Source organism: Cygnus atratus, chromosome 23 (assembly GCF_013377495.2).
Source record: "Cygnus atratus isolate AKBS03 ecotype Queensland, Australia chromosome 23, CAtr_DNAZoo_HiC_assembly, whole genome shotgun sequence".
Taxonomy (NCBI): domain Eukaryota; kingdom Metazoa; phylum Chordata; class Aves; order Anseriformes; family Anatidae; genus Cygnus; species Cygnus atratus.
Genome location: NC_066384.1, coordinates 4,470,184 through 4,484,206, shown reverse-complemented (window position 1 = coordinate 4,484,206; position 14,023 = coordinate 4,470,184). Strand labels below are relative to the sequence as shown.

At 61.2% G+C, this 14,023-nt stretch overlaps 1 protein-coding gene across 3 annotated transcripts; it reads left to right on the top strand.

The window, feature by feature from the left end:
* Positions 1-7,143: 7,143 nt before the first annotated feature.
* Positions 7,144-13,518, top strand: OPRD1 (opioid receptor delta 1). Of its 3 annotated transcripts, none has more exons than XM_035562377.1 (3): positions 7,144-7,175; positions 11,922-12,271; positions 12,986-13,518. In XM_035562377.1, coding segments are annotated over exons 1-3 (885 nt in total). In that variant the 5' UTR covers positions 7,144-7,173. The 3 variants fall into 3 exon arrangements, with proteins under 3 accessions (XP_035418270.1, XP_035418268.1, XP_035418269.1); XM_035562375.1 differs by having other exon boundaries at positions 7,159-7,190; XM_035562376.1 differs by having other exon boundaries at positions 7,159-7,190; positions 11,922-12,292.
* Positions 13,519-14,023: the final 505 nt, after the last annotated feature.

The following is a 14,023-nucleotide window of genomic DNA, read 5'->3' as shown; positions in this document are numbered from 1 at the left end:
TACCAGTGCCAGCACCACTGGAGCTAAGCCCCAAGGAAGCCCCGTGGTGGAGGGAGCGGGGCCATGGCCCTAGAAGTGGAGCTTCCCACATTTCAGCTCCCCAGAAGGAGGCAGGGCCCCTCCAAAACCCCAAACACGCAGCAATTTTTGGGGAGACGCAGGCAGGGCTGGCACTGACGTCCCGATGCTCTCAGCCCTTGCTTGGGATCCGGCCAAGCCTGGCTCTGGATTCCAGCTCCCAGCCCCTCGGGGCTCGGTCTGAGTGCCGAGGGAAAACCCCAATGCTTTGCTGAGCTGTTCAGAGCGATCCTTTCCCCAGGAAAGGTGGGGGACAGGAGCCATGCAGGCGAGGGCTGCTGCAGCCCCGTTCCCTGCTGCAAGCACCAGAACTCCTCGCCCGAGCTCCCGGCATCTGCCACAGCCCCGAGCAGGGAGCAGGACCAGCCAGCTGGGAGCAGAGCCTGACTCAGCCCTATCAAGTGCCCTCTTAAGCACCAGCCGCTGCTCCCCTGACCTTCTCCACGTCTTGGCGCACTGCAGGGACTGCCTGGCACGAAGGCAGAGAGCCAGGAGCTCTTGGTGCGGCGCCTGATGCTGATGCCCCTGGCTCCCAGCCACGCGGCGCTCCATCCCGCAGCCCAAACACAAGCTGCAGCCAAACCTCTGGGGCTTTTCCACCCGAACACCGCACTTCTCCCCTTCCCAACCCCAACCGACTCACCCTGACTGTGCAGGGTAAACGTTTGGGGGCACAGGAATAAGTAAAGGGGAGAGCCGAGGTCTGCACCCAGAGCACGGAGACATCAAAGTGGGGCTGGGCTGAGCCCACTCAATTCGAGAGCAGCGGGATTTTATCTGGGTTAGCACTGACCTGGATTCCCAGCATCAAAGCCAACATCCCCTCCTTCCCCGGGAGAGCTCGGTGGGCACACGGGCTGAGGTTGGAGCAGGGCTGGGTGTCCCCGTGCTGGCCGTGTCTTGGCCGGGGGGACCAAGAAGCCGCCTGGGAGGGGACAGGAACAGGTTCCCAGCAAGGGGTGACCAGGGGCTGTGGGGACAAAGCTGAGCATCCTGCTGCCTGGGCAGTGTGGGCAGAAGGTGCAAAGCTGCAGAAAAAGGAAATTCTTTGTGTGCTGAGATGGAAAATTGCCTCCTCAGTGACCAGGACGGGGTGACCCAGGGATCTGACAGGATCCTGCCCCAGCGCGCAGCAAGGGGCACCCGCAAATCCCCCGTGGAGCCATAGGGAGACGGACAAACAGACCCCATTCCCTTTGGGACCCCGGCCATAAAACCCCTCCCCACCCCTGGGCTGTGCAGCATGTGCCTGCACACATGCACACAGGTCCCTCGTCCCTCCGGCGTGCCACAGGGTGCCAGGAGGGGCAGTCCCCATGTCACAGCCACCGCGCACCCCAGGGGACCTGGTCCCCATGAAAAAAAAAAAATCTCGGGGCCCTCCTGCGAGCTGGGGGCTCCTGTTCCCACCAGTCCCCCCTCCAGCCCTCATTTCTCCATCCTGGCAGCGTCTGGAAGCAGCATCCTGCCCTGGACCCCCCCTCCCCGGGGTGCTGCATCGAGGCGCTGACTCACTGGTTGTTAACGCTCCCGACGCGCCGCCGATGGAAAGCGAAGCGGCGACGCGAGTGCGAGCGGGGGGAGGACAGCCCGGGCCCCCCGAAACCCAGGCAGACGCTGCCAGTTTCCAATCAATGCTCCATTGTCAGCCGCAGGCGGCTCTGGGTGGGTGTGGGGGGGTGAAAATACCTAAATATGCAACAATCAGGAAAAAAATAAAAGGCTCCCGTGGGGATTGAAGGGTTCTGCAGTGCTGTGAGTGATGAGCCAGGCGCTGGCTGGGTCCCCAGCCCCGCTATGGGGCCAGGCATGGGGCTGGTGAAGGAAAAGGGGACGGTGGCCCCTCCAAAAAAGCAATCAGCTGCATTTCAAGCCAACCCACAGAGGCATTTTTTTAAGGAAAGTGTTTGTAAGGGTGGCTCACCCAATGCACCCAGCATCTGCAAGCTCTGGGTGGGAGCAGGGGGCTCTGGGCTGGCACCGTCACTGAGAGCCGACAACTCGGGGACACCGGGGGCATCGGAGACAGCACTGAGCTCTGCAGCAGCCTGGGGGATCAGCGCCGAGCGAGGGGTTCCCAAATCATCCCCTGGCCCCATCTCCAGCCCCACCGCTGTGCAGACCCCAGGCTCGGCTCGGAGGAGGAGCGCTGCAGAAATCCCTCCGGCCACGCAGCCGAGCGCAGCGGCGAGGCAGGGAAGGAGCTCATCTAATTTTAACTCCCCTGGCGGGCGGGCTTTGTTCTTTCCCAGCAGCTGCCCCGCAAGGTATGAAAACACTCGGCGCTGTTGACGTGGGAATACAAAGCACACCAACCTGCCTGCTTTCCTCTCCGAGGCACATTTACCTGGTGCTGCCGGCACCGGGAGGGGAAGGGCTGAGCCCTGGGGAGCAGCGCTGGGTTCATCTGTGCTCGTGGGGCATCTGGCTCGGTCAGCCCCGTTCTTGCAAATCCCGAATTCCCCTCTGAGACCTGCAGGGCGATGTGCTGCCCATCCCGCTGTAGTGCTGCCCTTCCTCGAGGTGTGATCCTGCTCCTGTCCCAGGTCGGACCTCTAACGAGTGAAGCTGGGGGCAAACGGAGCCCCCCAAAAGGGGCTTCACCAGCAGCAGGGATCTGAGTGCCTCCATCCCACCGACCTCTTGGGTTTCTTATGAAATGAGAGGAACAGAGAAGCCCCGAGCACATCCTACAGCCTGCCTGAAGTGGCCAAACCCTCTGGGTTCCCAGCCTTGTCAGCGTCCAGGTCCTGCCTCGAGCCTCCCATCTTTGCCCTGCAAAACCCGTGGCTCGCCTAACACATCTGCCTTGCGCCTGATGTTCCCCAGCTCCTTTGTCTCCTCTCATCACTCTTCCTGCTATTTTTAGGGCTTGCCACAGACCCCACAATGTGCCCGTGCCCTTGGGGGCAGACAGCTTTGCTGAGCAGAAGGGGAAGGAGCTGGTGGGCTCGACAGGAGCCGGTGCCGCGCTCGCCTCCTTCCCTGCAGGAGGGGTTGCGCCTGCCGCGAGCAGCAGAGCTGCCAGGACCACGTCCCTCTCTTGGCAGGGTGCAGATGAAACATTCGGGAAACTTCCCAAACAGCATCTTGTTCGGACTTGTGGTGCTGTGGGTGTGCTGAGGGTCGGAGCCGTTTGCTGCTGCCGTGGAGCTGCATTTGCCCCTCTCGAGCTCAGGCACCCAGGGCTGCTGCGCTCCATCAGCCAACATGTTGCTGAGCACCACGAAATGCTCTCAGGGCACGTGGGAAAGCAGACAAAGACAGAAAAAGCTTAAGGAAAAGGCCATCGGATACCTGTGCATGCCGATGTGCCCCTGCCTGTGGGTACCACCCAGCACAGGCTCATGCCAGGGCTTTGGGAAGGATCACGGCGAGCCACGGGGCCAGGTCACAGCACCCGCAGCGGTGTCACCGTCGGTCCCTGTCCCTGCAGCATCGATCGTGGATGCTGAGCCCCGGGTCCGAGCGACATTTGCCTTAGCAGCAAAACACAAACCTGCCTGTGCAACACTGGGAGGCGAGGCAGCAGCACGCAAACTGAAGGAAAAGCCAGGGAGAGGCCGTGCATCGAGCGGTGCCATCTCACCAAAAGCAGCTCTCGGCCAAACTGCGCGCCATGGCGCCCAGCTGCCCCAGCAGCACTTACAATTTGGGGCAGAAATCCAGCAAAGAGGGATGTCGAGTGCTGGGGAGAGTGAAGAGGCGAGGCGATAAAAAGGAGAGCGAGCTTCCTGTGCATCACAGCCACAAATTGTCGCAAGCAGGACTGAAGCTGGCTGCCACGCCGGGGTTTAGGTCGTTATGTGGATGCGAGTGGCTGTGCTGCTCTGGTGACCTGGGGACATCGGTGCAGGACGCAGCCATCGTGGCACTGCCCAAGCCATCGTGCGAGGCTGAGCTCCAGCAGGGATCTGGCGAGAGCTGGGGGTGCAGCGGGGCCCCCCAGGCTGGGAACCCTTTGAGGAGAGAAACCTTTTTTGCTCCCAGCACCCTGCCTCTGGCACTGAGGCTGAGCGATGCCCACGGCTTTGGGCTGGAGCCCTGCCAGAGCAGATTCACAGCCCCCGCGCGCTTTGTTTATTGCCTTTTTAATGAAAACCAATAAATTCCGGAGGGGAAGAGGGTCTTCACGTGGTGAAATACACTTTGTCAAGATTGCAACCTCGGAGTAAATCAAAGCACCGCCGCCAGCAGTCGTGGCTGTAAATTCCCCCGGATGGACCCCAGCTCGCCCAGCAGATGAGCACCATGAATTTTCCTCAGCCGCTGCTTGACAGCCCCAGGCACCGCCTCCCCCATGCCAGTTTGATTTTCACTTTGATTTTCAGCCCCCAAAGCAGGGGCTGTTCGGAGGGGACACAGAAGCAGCATCCCGGTGTTATCCAGGGGAGAAAACAGGAGCTAAGGCGATGCCACAGAAAACATCCTAAGAGGAGCAATCTCTGTATGAGAGCAGGATTTGACCCAGGACAAAGTGACACCCCTACAAATCAGAGTGGGGAGAGCAGCGGTGCGTGGGGTCTGCGGGGACGGACCAGCACCAGCAGCAGGGTCAGGACTCACACCAGAACTCATTCCCTTCACATGCACAGTCCTCGTGCTCCATGTGTGGTGACAGCCAGGCTGTGATGTCCCCTCCAACGTGCCCTTTCTGCCTCAGTTTCCCCACTTTTGGAGACCACAGCTGTGGCACGTGCCCAGCCTGCGTGGTGCTCAGCCAGCAGAGCAGCAACAGCCGAAGCTGGGCGGATGAGCAGTAAAGCCCTTTAAAGATTTTCAATTTGTTTTATGTATCCGCTGGGTTTATTTTTAACATTCCAGCTGAAAAATAAAAATGCCTGAGCTGAGCCAGGAGGACGCATTTGCTTGAACCTGCCAGGATGATTATTCTCTTGCAGAGAACCCCCTGGAAGAGGGTCAGCACCGGGTCTCCAGCCACGCAGAGAGCCAAGCAAAGGGACGAGCCCTCTTCCGAAGCACTTCTCAGTCCCTTGAAGCCACGCTAAAAGCAGTTTCACACTCCCTGACCTGGTGTTTTCCTCTTGCTGGGACAGATCGGGAGCTGAACTGCGTCAGAGCCATGCACATCAGGGCCTTGCTGCACTGCTCTGGGGCCAGGAGGCTGCTTTAGCTCCGGGAAGGCGCCCAAACACCACGTCCCAGGGGAGCTGCACGGGCAGGACGTATCCCTCTGCCCTGCCTGGGCTTTCGGTGCCCCCTGGCAAAACCCTCCCAGGGATGGAAGCACCCAAGGGGTTGGTGCATCCCTGCGACCCTCACTGCTGGGATGCGAAGCGCAGGACCCGGCGAGGAAGCAAAGATTGCATCCAGGCTGCTCGTGAGCACCCAATTCCGCCCGTGCCCATGGCAGCAGCATGCAGGTGACACCGCTGCCACCCCACCACGACAGCAGGGACACGCCACACGGGGCTGCCTCCCCGGTCAGTGGCCCCAAGGAGCTATTTATTTCCCGTCCGAACCGTGGGGTGAATGAGAAGCTGTTTATTCCCTCCCAGGTGTTTTTGGGAAGCTTTGGCTGAAACGGCTGGGTGCTTTGGCACCGCTGGAGCTTTGTGCTCGCGGAGAGCTACCCAGAATGAAAACCCATCCCCGGGGCTGGAGCAGCTGCCGGCGGTACCAGGCTTTCCCTCCACGTCCTGCATCCCCCGTGCCAGCCCTCCCGAGCCAAACCCACCCCAAACTGCAGCACACTGCCTTCCCTGCCCGAGCAGCTCCCTCCCTGGGCACCGAATGAATCCAGCCCCAAAGCAGAGAGACAACGGAGGCACCCCAAGCACCCCACAGCCCCCGCAGCTGCTGGGTCTCCAGGAAGCACAGGGCTCCTGCCCCCTGCTTTGCAGACGTTTGCCCCCCACCTTCCAGCACCCCCCCCCCCCAAATGTGCCCCATAGCATCCTCCAAGTCCCACCCTCAGCCACCCCCAAGCCCCCACCCCGCTGCATCCCTCCCAAATTGCCCTGCAGCATCCTCCAAACCCTTCTGCACCCCCAAAACCCCCACGCAGCCTCCCCCAGACCCCTCATATCTCAGAAAACAGGGGGAGGGAAGATGGGGGGGGGATCAGGGAGCCCCCAGCTTCACTATGGGGCAGGGGGCTGTTTGCCCCCCCTCCTTTGCCTTCTTCCAAACAAAGGAAAACTGAAGCAGCCCCTCAGGTCACACAGCACGGGGGGCGGCAGGGATCTGGGGGGGGCAAAACCGGGGGGTGAATGCAAGGACCGGGGGGGCAGCAAGAGCTGCGGGGTGCAACAAGGAGCGGGGTGGGGGGGAGCATGGATCGGTTTCGGGGAGGAAAGGACCCAGAGGGGGGCAGCAGGGACAGGGAGGGGGGCAGCAAGAGCTGGGGGATGTAATATGGACCGGGGAGGGGGGGCAGCAAGGACGGGGGGGGGGGGGGGGCAGCAAGAACTGGAGGGGGGAACAAGGACCGGGGGGAGCGGGGGCAGCAAGGATTGGGGGGGGTGCAACAAGGATTGGGGGGGAGATCAAGGACCGGGGGGGGGGAGCAAGAACTGGGGGGGTGTAAGAGGGACCGGGGGGGGGGGGGGCAGCAAGGACCGGGGGCTGTAACAAGGACCCGGGGAGGGGGCAGCAAGGACCGGGGTGGAAGGAGCAAGGACAGAGGCGGGGTCGACGGGGGGGGGGGTCGGGATTCAGGCAGGAGCCGTGCAGGGGAGGGGGGTGGGGGGGGGGGGGTGGGGGGGTCGGCCCTGCCCGCCCCCGTCCCCACGTGGCTCGGGGCCGTTTATAGGCAGCCCCCGGCCGCCGCGCGGCTGCGGGAGGCGGCTGCGCTGCCCGGGAGCGGGGCTCGAACCCGCGGCGCTCGGATGCGCGCTGCGGGCACGGCGGGGCCGCGGTCGCCCGTGGGCCATGGAGCTGCCCACGGAGCTGCCCACGGAGCTGCCCACGGCCTGGGCCAACGGCACCTCCTGGGTCCCCCTCCCCGGCCCCGGAGGCAACGGCACGGGGCAGCCGCGGGCCAAGGACGCCACCTCCATCCTCATCGCCATCGTCATCACGGCGCTGTACTCCGTGGTGTGCGTGGTGGGGCTGCTGGGCAACGTCCTGGTCATGTACGGCATCGTCCGGTGAGAGCGGGGGGCGTGCAAGGGCTGCGGGGGGGCAGCGTGCACCGGGGGCGTGCATGCACCGGGGGTGTGCGTGCACCAGGAGTGAGCGTGCACCAGGAGTGAGCGTGCACGGTGAAAGGGATGGCCACAGGAGCAAGTGTGCACCAGGGCTGGGTGTGCACCACGTGTGAGAGAACCAGGAGCGAGTGTGCATGGGGAGTGAGGGTGCATCGGGGGTGTGCATGCACCAGGAGCAAGTGTGCACCAAGAGTGAGCGTGCATGGTGAAAGGGATGGCCACAGGAGCAAGTGTGCACCAGGGCTGGGTGTGCACCACGTGTGAGAGAACCAGGAGCGAGTGTGCATGGGGAGTGAGCATGCACCAGGGGTGAGCGTGCACAGGGTGTGTGCGCACTAGGGGTGTGCACGAGCACCAGGAGTGAGGGTGGGTGTGCCCCGGGTGCTGTTTGCATGGCTTATCCCCCTGCCCAGGTAGCACTGAGCTGGGTGTGTCCAGCAGGGACGGGTGTGACGTGTGTGTGAGCACGTGTGAGCACACACGCGTGCGTGGGGTGCCTGGGTGAGGGGGAGCAGTGCGTGTGCCCGATGCCGTGCGAGAGGCAGAACCACGGTGTGTGCACAAAGCAGGACGGGGGATGTGGGAGCCGGTGTCTTGGGGGGACGCACCCAGACGCTGCCCCCACCCCAACCACAGCCCCACCCCGGTGCCAGATCCCCTGCCCACACCAAAGGCCCCTTTGTCCAAGAGGAGCTGCTCAGGGCCAGATCCAGATGCTCTCACTCCATCAGCAAACTCCTCGGGGGGCACTGCTGGTGGGGAGGGACCCCAGGGAAAAGCCACGAGCGCACCAAGGGCCCCGCACGCCCCTTCCCTCCCTGCTGGGGAGCAGCCCTGCACTGATCCTGCCTGGGTACCAGGGGTTAATGCAGCCACAGCTGCAGTTTATAAGGAATGAGAACCACAAGACCACTGGGGCTTGCATGAAATTCCCCGTTTTTTCCCCATTTCCCCCCACCAGCACTCCCAGCACAGTCACCATTACACAGGTCAGCGGCTGGTACCCTCCCCCCTGGCTCCTGGGCAGGTTTCCACCCCAAAATCAGGTGTGCAGCAGGCACCCACGTTCCAAACCCCATACAAAACTAAAGGGAACGGCTCTGGGAGCGAGGAAGGATGGCAGCGAGCAGGCTCAGCACGCGGGCGAGCTGCAGGAGGTGCGGAGCATCCTCACCTGCGGAACAAAGCCAGCTCCCGCCAGCTCCGCGCTCCTCGGGCGCCTCCGCTGCCTCTTTGCATACCTCGAGCTGGGGAGGGAGGACGGAGCGCTGGGGACCTGGCCCCAGCAGGGATTTTTCATCCACTAAAATCAGCCCTGGCCAGAAAAAGCAAATTACGGTAATTGTTGCAGGGACACACGGCACGGACAGTGTCAGGGTGAAGGATGCGTGCCGTCAGACCCCCTCCAGCCAGCTCAGCGCAGCAAGGGGAGGGAAGGCGTCTGCAAATGGAGAAGCCTTTAATGTGCAAACACCATCCTCTGTCATTTAACTCGCGAAGTAACCTGATTGCTGCACACGCTCACGGAGCCTGACTCACGTAGGGACCCCATCTCCATGGTTTCTGGCCCCCCCACTCGCCGCCCTGGCAGCTGACGCTGCAGTTCAGGACGACTCCGAGGGGATGAACCATCGCCATCCTCCGAGCCCCTCGGCTGCTGCTCGCGTGCCTGGGCCCTCGTGGGGTTTCTGCGGGGCTCGTCTGCATGAGACCCATTTTCTGAAAGCCGAGGTGGGCGCTCGGCCTCCCAAAATCAAAGGTCTCAGAGCTCCTGGCCGTTTGTGTGCGTGCAGCAGAGAGCGGAGGAAGGACGGAGCAGCTCGCTACACAAGCAGAGTTGCGCCCTGCTTGGGGGGTTTCCCTGGGACTGTGTTCCCCCGCTGAAGCCCACCCAATGTCCTGCAGGATCAGGCCATAAGATAGGATCATAGGCACGGCTCAGGATCAGACCCCGGTGCTAAGAGGATTTGTGCTCCTGGGGACACCTCCCCAAGCCCCTGCAGGCACAGCTGGAGGGCATCCCATGGGGCTTGGGGACCTGGGGACCCAGAGAACAGCACGCACAGCATCTCCTTCCCTCCACCCCACTGCACACCCCAAGAACCCAGCCCGGCCAAAAAATCAGACTGCTTCTTGCCCAGGGCAGCCAAAATGAGCTCAGAGCCAGCTCCAAGCCTACCCGGCACCCTCCGACAGCTCGCCTGGATTGCAATTAGCACCGCATTGTCAGGGCTTTTAAAAATACCCCTGGACGTCATTTGCAGCTGCACGCTCAGTGCGAGTGCCCGGAGCCGAGCAGTGGGACGGCAGCCTGCCTGCTGCCAGAGCATCCCTTTGCTGGGCACAGGCTTCCTAAAACCAGGCTCTTTCAGCCAGCAGTTTTACAAGTGGTTTATTTTACTTAGGTGTTTGGAGAGGTTTGGGGAGCTCGGGGGGAAAGCCGGGAGCGCAGACACCGTCTTGCTCCTGCGGTACGGCCGCTGCCATGCTGCGCCGCGCTCGCTTCAGCCCCTTGCGCCTCACACAAGCCTCCTGTCTCCCTCCAGCCCTTCCAGATTGCTTCTTTCAAGTGCCTAACTTCCCAATCAAGGCACTCGCTTAATTGCGATGGGTTTGGCAGCCCCGGGAGCTCCATCAGCACAGGCAGCTGCTTCACAGCACCGCGCTCTGCCGCAGGGACGGAGCTCCCGCCTGGAGCACCCGTGTCATGGGCAGCCCAGGGAGGGGGCACCACGATGGACCCCTGGTGGGTCCCAAGATGAAACCTGTCCCCAAATCCCAGCTCTGGGGTCCTTTCGAGTCCCCCGTTTTCTGCTTTGCCTCACCAGCACAGCCCCCTGTGCCTGGGGAGGGGGCCCGGGCCCTGGCCCCCCCGGCACATCTGGCAGTGGGCTGCAGAAGCGCTGACCCAGCGCTGCTGAGTGCGCCTGGCAGAGCACGGCACCGACAACGGATTTTCCACTTCACGCAGAAAGCAGAGATCAAAGAAGTGTGAATCTACCTGAAACAGCTATTTTTAACCTAGGTGAGCCAAAAAAAAACAACACCTGACAACGACAAAAATGCTCAGGTTTTTGTTTAACCTGGAATGAAACTTTGCTAAAAGATGCATTCACACACACACACACACACAAAAGACCCCAGGAAATAATACTGAAAAGGACTTTTCAAGGAAATTTCAAATTCGTGTTGCATTTAAAAAACAAATTCAAATCAGATGTTTCCCCCCTTGGGCGGGGGGGCGGCGGCCACACGTGCTCGATGCTGTTTTCCGCCAGACCCACTCCTGCAGCTCCTGGCTCTGCTGACAGCAGAACTGGGGGCCCGCAGCCCCCCCAGTGGGCTCCCCTCACCCCGCTGAGCTGCTGGGATGGAGCATGGGGAAGAGCCCTGGGTCGGGATGTTACGGAGGGGACAGAGCCCCCCGCAGCAGAGCAAACCAAAGCCCTGCTGATCCTCCACGCAGCAAGCCGGTGTGCTGCTCTCCAGCCGAGCAGCATCCGAAGGAGATGAAGCCCTTCAACCCCCCCTCAGCCCCCAAATTTGCTCCACATACCCCAAAACACACGGTGGGGCCATTCTACAAGCTGAGCCTGACACACGCTCACCCAGCACCATCTTCCCCCTGCGCACCAGACCCGAATTCGCTCCGGGGTTGCTGCAGTGCCGCAGCCCCCCCCTTGCTCTCAGACAGCCCCCCCCGTGCCTGCTGCAGGCAGGTCACCCATGCACAGAGATGCTGGCATCCAGGCCAACACTTTTGTTAATTAATTAGGCTGCATCTAAATGAGCCGGGGGCAGCGGAGGATGCTCCGAGCCATGGGGCTTGCTGCAAGGGAGCACGCGGGAAGGGCTGGAGCCGCTGGCGCAGCACTGACCCCAGCACCCCACAAACAACCGGGGGGCTCCCGATGAGCTGCCCCGACCCAGCCCCAGTGCGCTGACCCCTGGTGACCTTCAGATTTTGGGGACCTCCGGGTCTTGGCACCCAGCACCGGGTGTTTCTCCTACCACAGTGTGACGAGGATCGGGGCTGGCACCCAGCAAAAGGCGCAGGCAGCGAATGGCCCCGCATCGCCCGGCTGGGCACGGCCCGATGCAGCCAGGCTTCCCCCAAAAAGCTCCCGCCGAGCAGCTCCAGTCGGGCTCACGGCGCTGCTTCCAGATGGCCTCTTTTCCGGGGGTAATCGATCCAATTTCTGCAAGTAAACTCAACAGGGAAACAAGCTAGATAATCACGATTTACTGGGTGGAAAATCAGATAAAAGAGGTTTCGGGAGGTAAAGGACATTGTGCAACTGATTCAGGGAAATGGAGTAAATTGATTTAATTGGAAAAGAGACTTCTCTGAAAAGCTATCCAGATTTTTTATTTTTTTTTGAACTCCTGTCACCTCCCTGGCCAGGTAATGGCTTGCATAGGAAGGGCTTCCCTTGGCTTCACCCAATGCGGCAGCGAGTCCCTCACCCTTCCCAAAATGGGCACATTTGCTCAGCGATACTTTTTGTTTTCACTTCCTATTGAATTTGGAAGGGACAGAAAGTATTTGTGGTTTCTAAAGCTTTTGGGATGGACAGCTGGCAACATCTCATCCTTAAGAGCATTGGGTGCACACCCAAGCCTTGCGAGCCAGCCCCAACCCCCTGTAAGCTCCCGTCTCTGCCACCGCAGGTACACCAAGATGAAGACGGCCACCAACATCTACATCTTCAACCTGGCCCTGGCGGACGCGCTGGCCACCAGCACGCTGCCCTTCCAGAGCGCCAAGTACCTGATGGAGACGTGGCCCTTTGGGGAGCTGCTCTGCAAGGTGGTGCTCTCCATTGACTACTACAACATGTTCACCAGCATCTTCACCCTCACCATGATGAGCGTGGACCGCTACGTTGCCGTTTGCCACCCGGTCAAGGCCTTGGATTTCCGCACGCCGACCAAGGCCAAGGTCATCAACGTCTGCATCTGGGTGCTCTCCTCCGTCATCGGGGTGCCCATCATGGTCATGGCAGTCACCAAGTCGAAAGGCAAGTGGCTTCGGGGGAAAGGTCCACTCCTGTGCCGTCTGTCCTGGCAAACCCAAGCCGCCTGGTCCCGTCCCCAGTTTGGGCTCAGTGAAGGTCACCCCTCCATGGGACCAGGAGCGTGCCCTGCCATGGAAAATCATCATGGTATCACTTCCCAGCTTGGCTGGGAAATGGGAAAAGAGGTTGGAAACAGCCCCAGAAACTGTCCTCCCCCTTCCCCACCTCCAGTCCCTCCAGTGCCTCTCCCCAGCTCCCGCTTCTGGGGTGCAAATCAGATGCCTAAGCCCATGCCAGGGCTCAGAATTTGTTGCAAAGTCCCCGGCTGGCCCACATCACGCTCGGCAGCTCCTGTTTGGTGGGGCCAGACCCTGGCTGCTAGGAAAGCTCTGAGCAGCTTGAGGAAGGGGGGAGGTTTCAGTAGGTGGCACGGGGACGTGTCCAGTGCAGTGGTTGGGAGGAGACAGCGTGGGGATGGCCCAGGAGGCTCTGCAGGGAACGGGTCCCTGGTACCTGCTGCATCCCTTGGGCACCCTAAGGGCTGGTGGCACAGCTCCCGGGGAACCTCTGTGACGAGCTGGCAGGTGGGCACACATCTCCTTGTGTTTCACCAAGGATGGAGATGCTCAGCCACGACAGCTGAAAGCAGACTATTCACAGCAGACACTGTTTGCTCTCTTTTTTAACCCCTCTTTGACATCGTCCTCTCTCCCGCAGACGGGATGGTGCTGTGCACACTGCAGTTTCCTGATCCTCCCATCTACTGGGACACCGTGACCAAGATCTGCGTCTTCATCTTTGCCTTCATGGTCCCCATCCTGGTCATCACCATCTGCTACGGGCTGATGATCCTGCGCCTGAAGAGCGTCCGCCTCCTCTCGGGCTCCAAGGAGAAGGACCGCAACCTGCGGCGCATCACACGCATGGTGCTGGTGGTCGTGGCAGCCTTCATCATCTGCTGGACGCCCATCCACATCTTCGTCATCGTCTGGACGCTGGTGGACATAGACAAGAAGAACCCCTACGTGGTGGCCAGCCTGCATTTCTGCATCGCCCTGGGCTACACCAACAGCAGCCTCAACCCCGTCCTTTACGCTTTCCTGGATGAAAACTTCAAGAGGTGTTTCCGAGAGTTTTGCCTGCCCTTCCGAGCCCGCGTGGAGCAGAACAGCTTCTCCCGAGCCCGAAACACTATGCGGGAGCAGGTCTCCACATGCACCCCCTCCGAGGCCCGCACCAAGCCGGCATGACTAGCCGTGGGCAGCCAGTGGCGGGGTGGCAGGGGGGACGACCTGCGCTCCGAAGTGACCCAGGTGACCACCACGGAGCTGTAGCAGCGTGGCGGCCCCAGCGTTGCTCGATGCTGCTGAGACTGAAAGCAATTCGCTGCAAAGAATTATTTTTAACCCAAGATGGGGGAATGGGGACTCACTGAGCAGCAAGGAGCCATCCGCTGCGTGTGTGGAAGCGTTTGGGATTTCTTTCTGCCATCACCAGCCGGTGGGAATGGCAAAAGGAAAACCCACTGGTGAGCAGTGGTTTACTGGAGTCCTCCAAACCAGGACTGGCCATGGAGGATGACTGTTGACTGTTAATATTATTGCTGTATTATTCTGAGATTTCCAAGAGCAGCCAGGGCAGTCCTGCACACGGATGAGATGCCGACAGCACCAGGGGCCAGAGTGGAACACGCTCCCTGCCACCATCACTGGTGCCAAATTCCCCAGCCCCGCATCCAGCAGGGTGATGGGGTAC